We start from the raw sequence: 11,479 nt of genomic DNA, 5'->3' as shown, positions 1-11,479 counted from the left end.
GAAACAGAGGCCATTCTCCCAAACTCATTTTATGAGGCCAGCATCACCCTGATACCAAAACTAGACAAAGACACAACAAAAAAAGAAAACTATAAGCCAATATCTCTGATGAACACAGATACAAAAATCCTCAAAATACTAGCAAACAATACAGCAAAACATGAAAAAAACTGTACACCATGATCAACTGGTATTCATCCTAGGGATGAAAGGATGGTTCAACATACACAAGTCAATAAATGTGATACACCACGTCAACAAAATCAAGGACAAAAACCATATGATTATCTCAATAGACACAGAAAAAGCATTTGACAAAATTCATCATCCCTTCATGATAAAGACTTTCAGCAAATTAGGTATAGAAGGAAAATATCTCAACACAATAAAAGCCATATATGACAAACCCACTGCCAATACCATCCAGAATGCTTTCAGCTTTTCCCTTAAGAACAGGAATAAGACAAGGATGCCCATTCTCAACACTCCTATTTAACGCATATTGGAAGTACTTGCCAGAGCAATCAAGCAAGAGTAAGAAATAAAGGGCATCCAGATGGGAAAAGATAAAGTCAAACTGTCCCTTTTGCAAATGACATAATCCTATATACAGAAAATCCTAAAGACTACAAAAAAACTTAGAGCTGATAAACCGTTTAAGTAAAGTTCCAGGATACCAAACCAACATGCAAGAATGAGAAGTTTTTATAGGCCAATAATGAACTACAGAAGGAGCATTCACACAAGGAGAATCACCAGCAGAGATAAAGAAAAGAGGAGGATGTCTCTCTCCACAAAGCCCATTTCGGAGTGAAAGAAGAAGCATCTGCTGTACAATAACATTGGGGGACCTGATCACATCTCTCAGCATTGGATAGATAATCTAGGCAACAAATTAACAGAGCAACCATTATTCTTTCAGAAAGAGAGAAGAAATATAGGGTAATTAGAGGGGGGAGAGGGGAGGAAGGGGGGCTGGGGAGAGATTGGACAAGGGGCAAAAATAATAATTACGATTTTTAACAATATATATGTTAGTAATATTGATTTGATCAACATTTCTCAATGTTCAACCCCCAAAATATGTATAATCAATTTTGATTCAATAAATAAGTTAAAATAATAATAATAATAATAAATTAAAAAAAGAAAGTAAGCCTATGTACAATAGTTGCCAAAAACATAAAAAACCTAGGAATCAACCTAACCAAGGAGGTGAAAGATCTCTACAATGTGAACTACAAATCACGGCTGAAAGAAATTAAAGAGGCTACAAAAAGATGGAAAGACATTCCACACTCTTGGATTGGAAGAAATAAAATTGTGAAAATGTCCCTACTAACCCAAAGCAATCTACAGATTCAATGCATCCTCCTCAAAATACTAATGCCATTCTTCACAGAAATAGAAAAAACAATCCTAACATTCATATGGAACAACAAAAGACACTGAACAGCCAAAGCAATTCTGAGCAATAAATAAATAAAGCCAGAAGCATTATGTTACCTCACTTCAAATTATACTGCAAAGCTATAGTAACCAAAACAGCCAAAACAGCATGACACTGATATAAAAACAGACACTCAGACCAATGGAACAGAATAGAAAACCCAGAAATCAACCCACGTAGTTACAGGCAACTGATCTTTGACAAATGTAACAAGAATATACATTGGTGAAAAGACTGCCTCTTCAATAAATGGTGCTGGGAAAACAGGACATCCACATATAGAAGAATGAAACTAGACCCATACGTCTCAACATGTACCTTAATCAACTCCACATGGATGAAAGACTTGAATATAAGACCTGAAACTATAAAATTCCTAAAAGAAAACATAGGGGGAACACTTCAGGAAGTAAGACTGAATGAAGGATTTATGAATAAGACCCCAAAAGCAGAGGAAACAAGTGAAAAAAACAAACAAATGGGATTTTATCAAACTAATAAGCTTATACACAGCAAAAGAAAGAATTAACAGAGCAGAAATACAACCTATGGAATGGGAGAAAATATTTGCAAACTATGCATCTGACAAAGGATTAATATTCAGAATACACAAAGAACTCAAACAACTCAACAGTAAGAAAACAAATAATAAATGGGGAAAAGTGCTGAATAGATATTTCTGAAAGGAAGATATATAAATGGCCAACAGACACATAAAAAAAAAGTTCGATATCACTAAGCATCACGGAAATCCAAATCAAAACAGCACAGAGATATCATCTCCCCCAGTTAGGCTGGCTATGATCAAAAAGACAGAGAATAACTAATGCTGGTGAGTATGTGGAGAAAGAGGAACCCTCCTCCACTATTGGTGGGACTGTAAATTAGTGCAGCCATTATGGAAAACAGTATGGAGAATTCTCAAACAACTACAGATAGAACTGCCATATGATCCAACCCAAAGGAATGGAAATCCTTTGTCAAAATCATCATGTCAAAGGGATACCTGCATCCCCATGTTTACCATAGCTCTATTACAATAGTCCAGAGTTGGAACCAACCATTCATGTACAACTGGATAAGGAAAATGTGGCATATACACACCATGGAATACTGCTCTGCCATAAAAAAGAATGAAATCCTGCCATTTGCAGCAACATGGATGAACTTACAGGAAATTATATTAAGAGAAATACCACATGTCCTCACTCATAAGTGGAAGCTAGAAAAATAAACAAATTAATAAAAAAAGAAAGAAAGATACAACAATCATAATAATCTGTTGAACTTTCAAAAGGATAGAACAGAACAGAGGCCACCAAAGGTGAAAATTGGAGAGGGAGAGAGGAGTTAGTGAGAAACTGGTAAAGGGCTATGAATAATGATTACATTGTGTAATGTTGAATATATTAATTATCCTCATCTGAGCATCATATATGCACACAGGTATTGATATTCAATGTTGTAAACCACAATCAGTCATATTCCAATTAAAAAAATAATCTATGCAATTCAGAAAAAAAAAGAAAATGAAAAACGGTGTACAGTTGCCATAAAATGAGTTTGGCAGTTCTCAAAATTTAAACATAGAATTACTGTATGAAGCAGCAATTCTACTCCTAGATATGTATCCAAAATAATGGAAAACAAGCATTCAAACAAAACATTGTACGGAAATGTTCACAGTAGCACTATTCACAAGAGCCAAAATGTGGAATCAACCCAAATGTTTTTTAACTGATGAATGCTTTAAAGAAATGTGGTAATGATAGCCATAAAATGGAATATTATTTGGTCATAAAACGGGAGGATGAAGTACTGGCACATGCTACAATATGGATGAAATTTTAAAACATGCTAGGTGAAAGAAGCCAGGCACAAAAGGCCAGGTATTACATGATTCCTTTTATATAAAATACCCAGAATTGGTAAGTCCATAGAGAAAGAAAGTGGATTAGTAGTTGCTTAGGGCTGGTGAGGAGGGAGGATAGGGGTATAAGGAAGTGATAAGCCAAGGGGATGATAGCTGAAAAGGTATAAGGTTTCATTTTGGGGTAACGAAAATATTCTAAAATTGACTGGTGATGGGCACACATATGTGTAAATATACTAAAAACCATTCAATTAAACACTTCAAGTGGATGAATTGTATGGTACGTGAATTACATATCAATAAAGTTGTTTTTAAAAAGATAATAATTATAGAAGAATTAATTAGTAAGTACTTCTTGTACCCCAAGTACAAGTTCTATGGCAGTCCACCTCATAGCTTTATATTTTTGTTAATACCACCCACTGCTTTAACCAATTCCTTAAATTTTGTCATAAACATAGAAAAGTTATTTCTTAATGTACAATCGATTTTTCTCATTTTTGTCCAGATAAAATTATCAAAATAACTAATCACATAAAGAATGTTCTGTAATTAATAATCCCTAGCATTACTCTGTAATTACCCTTAGTAAACTTTCTGTCTCTGTAAGACACGGCACATATCACACTCGATACTTGTCTGTTACGATGTCGAAGAAAAATAGGCCAGTGGTGTATCATAACACCTGTAGATGAGCAAACCTCTTACTGCAGAGGATTACTGTATTTTGAGATGGATGAGAAAACTGAGAAGGGGAAGAACATTTATCCAAGCATACAACAGGGCATGAATGGTACCTGGCTATTTATTGGGTACACATACACACCACTTTGGTGACTGGAAGCCTCTTCTTTAATAGAGTCTTACTAGAGCACTAAAGCAGTGACATAGAGAATTATGGCTATTGTTCTACTACAGAAGTCTACACTTCGCATAGCTTTCAGCACAAAGTGCCTGTTAGCCTTATAGGGAAGAGGAGTAATCGAGACTAAAACTAAGTAGAATGAACTTTAAGAACAGGAAGAACAAGTTGGGATGATGCAGCCTATATGTAAAAGGTGTTCTGGAGAATATACAAAGAAACCAAATGTCTTTTCAAAGTATACTATAAATCATTAAATAAAAAATAAGTTTGAGATTTTTTTAAAATGTTATTGAAACCTTCTCTCTACAAATTTACAGACGTGACAAAAAGATCAGAGTGGATTCCTAAAGAACCACCTTTTTATAACATTCAGAAGAGCTTGTGTGTCTAATAAATTAAAATTATATACCATATATTAGGATCGTAGATCTAAGGTTTAAATAAAATTATTTTCAAAACAAAAGACGACCTACCATTATATGTTCAAGTAGAGAATCTATTGCGACTATATTGTCAAAATAAGTTCTGAAAAAGAGAAACATAAATCCTGTAAGTAATCTCATTTAGATCACAGTATATTTTAAACTTTGAATACATTTCCTGCTTTTGTTTACATTTAAATAAAAAACATAGAGATACATGTTATTTGATTTTTGTCCTTTTGTATAAACAATTATTGATATCATTTTAAAGAGATAAATAAAACTTTATCCTTAACTTTAGCATAAGGACTCTAATTCCAAAGGAAGCATTTAGTAATTATTTTACTGCTAAGTACCAACATAAAAAGTTTGTAGCAATGAACTAAAACTATGCAGGAATAAAATTGGGTACACAACTTTTATTATTTTTACTAATAACTTTGATCTGAAATTAAAATATTTAGATTTGCTAAGTCTCTATAATATGGTTAAAATGTAAATTATAACTAAAAAATTGAAGAAAGTTAAATTTAGTTTAACTGTCTTGAGAAAGTAATATAATTCATTTGAGACGAAATATCAGAATACAAGTAATGATAAGGATCTAATGACTTTACCTAAGTAAAATATATATTTATTATTACAATGGCAAGTAAATGTCTTAGAGGAATATGGTATATATATCGAAATGTAAACCTGATAAAAAAAAAAAGGAAACCAATAGGCATGCACTATAGGGAAAATGTAAAGTACTCTTAATAGGGGCTCTACTCTCAGTTCAGGTTCATGTAAATTTAGCAATGTACTCGCAATTAATTAATTTATAGCAATAAAAACTGCTTTATTTAACAACAAATTATTTAGCTTGAAGTCACTGAGATACAGAACACACTTCATTACATTGTACACTGAAGAATACCCTATAAGAAAGACGGTGACGTAAATGAATTTCCCACGGGGGGGGGGGGAACAGGAGGAATATATTTAAAGTGTCACATGAGATATTTAGTTGACTATGGAAGACTTGAAGGATATTCAAATACATTAGCAAAAGAAACTACACAACTTTCCTTTCTACATGTTTTGAAGTAATATTAGCATGTAGCTCAGAGATATTACATCTAATTTGGTTTGAAAGAAGATAGTTGGCTTAGGTGACCAAAAGATAGTTTTACTTGCATACTTCTCTAACTATATATTTCAAAAAATAAATGTAACATGAACTATCAGCTTCAAACTAATTACTCATGAGAATTACAATACTTCTTGATGGGTAAATTGTTAAGTACTGCCACAGTGATACAGGAGAGACAACACGTAACACAGCTGTTGCTGGATGCCATGGAAGAACAGGTACATTCTTCCTTCAGTAAACTTTTAAGAGAACGTGACCCTGAAGTTACCACATCCTGGGGCATTTTTTTAGAGTTTAATGATTAATTAGATTGGTCAGATATATAGAAGATCTCCCCTGTAGCAAGCAATACCAATATGAACCTAGAATTTAGTAAATATCTATAATTGCTTCCACTGCCAGGAGTTTTTCTAGGTCAAACTTCAGGGAAACGAAACACTTTTTCAAAAATTATATCTGAGATACTATACGTGGGAAAATTTAAATAATAATGTTAATAATACTATTTAATTTACAGCCACTGTTGGAAAATGCCAAAGAGGACTTCTGGAAAAAAATAACTAGAAAATTTCCTCTCCTATTGCTGTCAGTATTCTCCTGCAAAACGGAGATACTCAGTGTCTTAACATGTATTGAGAGAGTCTATTTAGAAATGCACATCAAATTGAAAATTAAGATCACATAGACATCTGCAATCCTTCACTTATAAAGTGAACATGGATGAGGATGCAACTCTATAGTACAAAATATGATTAACCATCCATCCCAGACTCCTTGTGCAAAGACCGATCTTTCAGTTATTGGCTGCAGTGAATAGCTGTCTATCACTGTCACTGACTGCACTTAATTTAAACTACTGATCAATAACAACTACTATAGCCCTAGAAATGAACACTTACTTTGATACGTCGAGTAGAAAGTCATTCAATTCAGTCTGTTTGGCAAGGCCTCTGCATACCTGCCATATAAAATAGTGGCTATTATCAGAGATTTCTGCTTATTTAAGAATAAAAATTCCAGAATATTATTTACCTTACTTATTGAAAAAAAGCCTAATGCAACCGCTCGGTTTATAACATAATAATGAAATCAATAACTATTGTTTATTGAATACTTAAATGTGCTAAACATTATTCTAAGCACTTAATACTTACTATTTCATTTAATCATCATAAAACACTATAGGTTTGGTATTTACGGTTTATAATTGAGGCATAAAAAAACTTTGAGAACTTTACTCAGTTTCCATTTTAAGAAGTGGTGCAGCCAGTCTTCAGATCAAGGCAGTCTAGCCCCAGCTGCTCTTTAGAACTACTTTAAACTATGCTTTAAAAACTTGCAGTTGGGCACATATTTCTCCTACGCTTGATGATCCAAGAAATCCTTGCCACTCATAGTATCATCTTACAACTCTATTTTTCTTCCTTTCATACAGTTCCTCATCAAATTGAGTTTGCTAAAATGGAATCAGAACAACAAAACAAAACGAAGGAGGAGGAAGAAGAAGAGGGAGAAAGAGGAAAGGAGGAAGGAGGGGACGGGGAGGAAGGAAGAGGATGAAAAAGAAGAGGAGGGAAGGGGGGAAGAGGGAAAAGAAAGGAGGAAGAGGTGGAGAAACAAAGCAGCACCATATTGCTGCCGTGCTCCTGAACATTACATGTTAGTTACCAGAAATACTCTAAGTAGCTTGTGATTTTTAAATTAGATAATATCTTCAAGAGAACGAAATATTTAAAGTTAAGAATAATGTTTTCTAAATCATTTAGTTTAGAGGACAATTTAATTTAGGAAATGGAATCATAAAAATACCAATGCAACTCCCAGTAGAAGATTGTTCCTACATTTTCAGTGGAAAAAAATAAACAACTAAATAAATAAAAATTTTTAGAAATAACAAAATATTCTAAAACCTAAAAAAGAAGCATTAGGTTACTTATTAATCCCTACTCGAGTCCCCAGTGCTGCACTCTAAATAGCTTTTCTCTCTTAGGAAGCCCCTGTAAAAACATCTCAAAGACTCACCTGCACCTGATGTATTGCTACTGAAGCCCAGGCAAGATTTGCTGTTGCAACCTAAATATATATATATATATATATATATGAAAAAAAGTTTTTATTAGATACATGGAGGCATTCCAGCAAAGAACTCTAACATAAATGTATATGAAGAATTTTTGAAGTCAGTAAGCTTTTGAAATTTTGTCAAACACAAAGCCCCAAATACTTACAACGTTTCTCTATTTTCCCCTTCTATTTAACTGAGTTTAAAAATCTCATTTGTCTAATTTTGGATACAAAGGATGATAAAAAATGATTGTTTAAGAGAGCTATGCCCAATGATTTTAACATAAAACGATTACTTTTCAGTTTAACAAAAATACTAATAAAAATGTCTCTAATGACCACTTTAAAATGATAAAATATATCTCAAAAGTAAAAATCTTGTGTATAGACTAGCTGACAAGGTCTCAAATTACTAGTTATTGTACTTTTCTTATTCATTCATTTAACAAATATTTCCTGAGTGCCTACTATGTAGCAGGCACTGCTGTAGGTGCTGCAGACACAGCAGTAAGCAACAACACAAAGTGGAAAAGCTTCAGTGTGTCGTGGGGACAGGGAACGGCAAGAGAGGAAGTACGTGCAGCTGAGTAATTAAGATGGTGACAGGTGCTATAAAGAAAAAGAAGCAGGACCAAGGAAAAGGAATACTGGACAGGGGACATTCAAATGTATATAAAGTTTTCAGGGAAGGCCTCACAGAGAAGTTGACACTTGAGGAAATCCCCAAAGGAGGCGTCTGTGAAGGGGACCACGCAAGCACAATCCGAGCNAGAAAAAGAAGCAGGACCAAGGAAAAGGAATACTGGACAGGGGACATTCAAATGTATATAAAGTTTTCAGGGAAGGCCTCACAGAGAAGTTGACACTTGAGGAAATCCCCAAAGGAGGCGTCTGTGAAGGGGACCACGCAAGCACAATCCGAGCAGAGGAAAGAGCAAATGCAAAGGCTCTGCCAGCCTCACCCAAGGGTCCGGCCTATTTAACTGAGTTTAAAAATCTCATTTGTCTAATTTTGGATACAAAGGATGATAAAAAATGATTGTTTAAGAGAGCTATGCCCAATGATTTTAACATAAAACGATTACTTTTCAGTTTAACAAAAATACTAATAAAAATGTCTCTAATGACCACTTTAAAATGATAAAATATATCTCAAAAGTAAAAATCTTGTGTATAGACTAGCTGACAAGGTCTCAAATTACTAGTTATTGTACTTTTCTTATTCATTCATTTAACAAATATTTCCTGAGTGCCTACTATGTAGCAGGCACTGCTGTAGGTGCTGCAGACACAGCAGTAAGCAACAACACAAAGTGGAAAAGCTTCAGTGTGTCGTGGGGACAGGGAACGGCAAGAGAGGAAGTACGTGCAGCTGAGTAATTAAGATGGTGACAGGTGCTATAAAGAAAAAGAAGCAGGACCAAGGAAAAGGAATACTGGACAGGGGACATTCAAATGTATATAAGTTTTCAGGGAAGGCCTCACAGAGAAGTTGACACTTGAGGAAATCCCCAAAGGAGGCGTCTGTGAGGGGGACCACGCAAGCACAATCCGAGCAGAGGAAAGAGCAAATGCAAAGGCTCTGCCAGCCTCACCCAAGGGTCCGGCGTGGCTGTAGTGGGAGACGGTCAGCTGGAGCAGCAGGGACAGGGTCATGCAGGTAAGTGAACAGGCATTAGGCCACTGCAGGGCCTTGGTTCATACTGAGTGTGATAAATGTGTAATTTTAGTATTTGGCTTTAGTATTAATGAGCCAACTCCAATTTTGTGAATAGTGAATGGAACTCATTGTTTTCCAAATGTGGTTGACACTGGAATCTTTTTTCAGGACACAAGCTAGGAAGAGGACATTTTTAAGAAGACATAAAGACAACCAGAATGTGGAAATTCTCCAAAGCCATCCACTACTTTATTTGCTTCACGGTGTGGCATACTTGTTATTGTTAAAATGAAATCTTAAAAACAAAAAAAAATGAATGTAGTTCTAATTGTATCCGTTTCCTCTCTAAACAACTGCAAAACAAACAAAAAAAACCCCTGAAAAATCATTAGTATTAGTATCAAAACACTATTAAGCAAATTGTGATTTTAAAGGAGCTAGCACAACTAAAAATGCTAACAAGCAAAGTTTAAAACTTCACCTCCTGATGACTGAGACAGAAGGCTTCTTTGCCCCAATGCCGATACAGTTCAAGAATACCAATCAAATCACCAATTGCAGTGACGATGGGTAAGCAAAGAACAGACTGGATGCGAGGCCCTGATTCCAGTCCAGTACCTCTTGGAAATCGTTCATCCTGAATAATAAAGGGAAAAGATTTAAATTCAGTGAAAGAAACAGGATCATTAAGTTATGATTGTTATTTCTATTAGATATTGCCATGATACTTACAATCAATAATAAGCAGTCCTTTTCAAAGGAAAACCAAATGTAACAATGGTCACCATAAATCTTGTTAAAGAAAATTATTTTTAACAACATGAAATCTATACATCCAATACTGCTTTAATGCTTATTTATCCTTATACAGTATAAATTAATGAATTAATGATATATGTTAATTTCATGCAGTAATAATAAAAGTAATCATCACCTGTTTTCTATGTGCCAGAAATACCCTAAGGGCCTTATGGGTATCATGTCACAGGGAAAATTACTCCAAATATATATATAACCTTTTTTTCTCTTCTATTTTTAAGGTTAGAATAATACAGAAGCATATGTTAGTAATATTCTAACTGTACTTCTAAGGCCCATACTAAGTATTTAAATCATCTAATGATTATCAATTATTTATCATAAAAAATAAAATTGTGTTTAATAATTTTCTAGCTTAGCAAATAACTCAAAGGAAGAATAGAGAAATAGAATTAATTAAAATCAAAAATGCCAATTCTATTTATTCAAATACTACTGTCTGTAGAAAGCTATTGGGCATCAATTAGAAGTGTGAATTGAATCAAGAATAGTACTAATGTATACTTACTGTTTACAGATCTTTTGAAAGCTTGCACACACAATAGAACATTTCGAACGAGAACTTATATAGCATCTACTTTTAGCTCTCCCTCTCTCCCTTCTTTCCTTCCTTTTTCTTTCCTCCTCTCTCTCTCTCACTTTCTATAAAGTAACTAGTTACCTGATTTGTTCAAGGTCATACAGATAATTAGCAACAAAGCAAAACTAAAATCCAGGTTCATGACTCCACTTTGGCATTTCAGAGCAAATTCCTTATTGTACCTGTCGCTTTTAAAGTCTGTACCCCATGTAGTGACATATCATTGAAGTGCTCACATGTACTGTGGAAGACTGCACTAAGGGGTCCGCTTTGTCATGTCTCTCTGTATCCAGGTCCTTTGTTAGTACCCTCCAACGCTGAGTCTGGGCCTGCCCATGTGATTTGCTCTGGCTAATGGTAGGGTAGTAAATTTGTTGTAGGCAGAGGCTTGAAAACACACTTACATGTTTCTATCACTTCTCTCAGACTCCTGCTACCATCCTAAGAACATGCCAGGCTAGCCTCACTGGAGGAGAGTGAGAGACACGTGGAGAGCTGAGGCCATAAGACACCAGTCAGCACCTAACTGATGGCCAGTTGACCTCAGACTCATGAGCAAGCCCAGGTGACTACAGCACAGATCAGCAGAATGGCCCATTCCTTAGACTCAT

At 34.8% G+C, this 11,479-nt stretch overlaps 1 protein-coding gene across 1 annotated transcript in view; it reads right to left on the bottom strand.

Moving 5' to 3' along the window:
* Positions 1 to 4,629: 4,629 nt before the first annotated feature.
* Positions 4,630 to 11,479, bottom strand: part of LOC103603729 (cAMP and cAMP-inhibited cGMP 3',5'-cyclic phosphodiesterase 10A-like) — a 93,301-nt gene continuing 86,451 nt past the window's right edge. Inside the window, exons 6-9 of the mRNA XM_008588306.1 lie at positions 9,951 to 10,106; positions 7,768 to 7,818; positions 6,645 to 6,703; positions 4,630 to 4,713 (exon numbers count right to left, since the gene is read on the bottom strand). Coding sequence (XP_008586528.1) covers positions 4,641 to 4,713; positions 6,645 to 6,703; positions 7,768 to 7,818; positions 9,951 to 10,106 — 339 coding nt within the window. The 3' untranslated portion in view covers positions 4,630 to 4,640. The remainder of the gene's footprint in view (positions 4,714 to 6,644; positions 6,704 to 7,767; positions 7,819 to 9,950; positions 10,107 to 11,479) is intronic.

Source organism: Galeopterus variegatus, unplaced genomic scaffold (assembly GCF_000696425.1).
Source record: "Galeopterus variegatus unplaced genomic scaffold, G_variegatus-3.0.2 Scaffold4766, whole genome shotgun sequence".
Lineage (NCBI taxonomy): Eukaryota > Metazoa > Chordata > Mammalia > Dermoptera > Cynocephalidae > Galeopterus > Galeopterus variegatus.
Note: the sequence above shows the minus strand (reverse complement) of the source record. Positions and strands in the feature narration are given on the sequence as shown.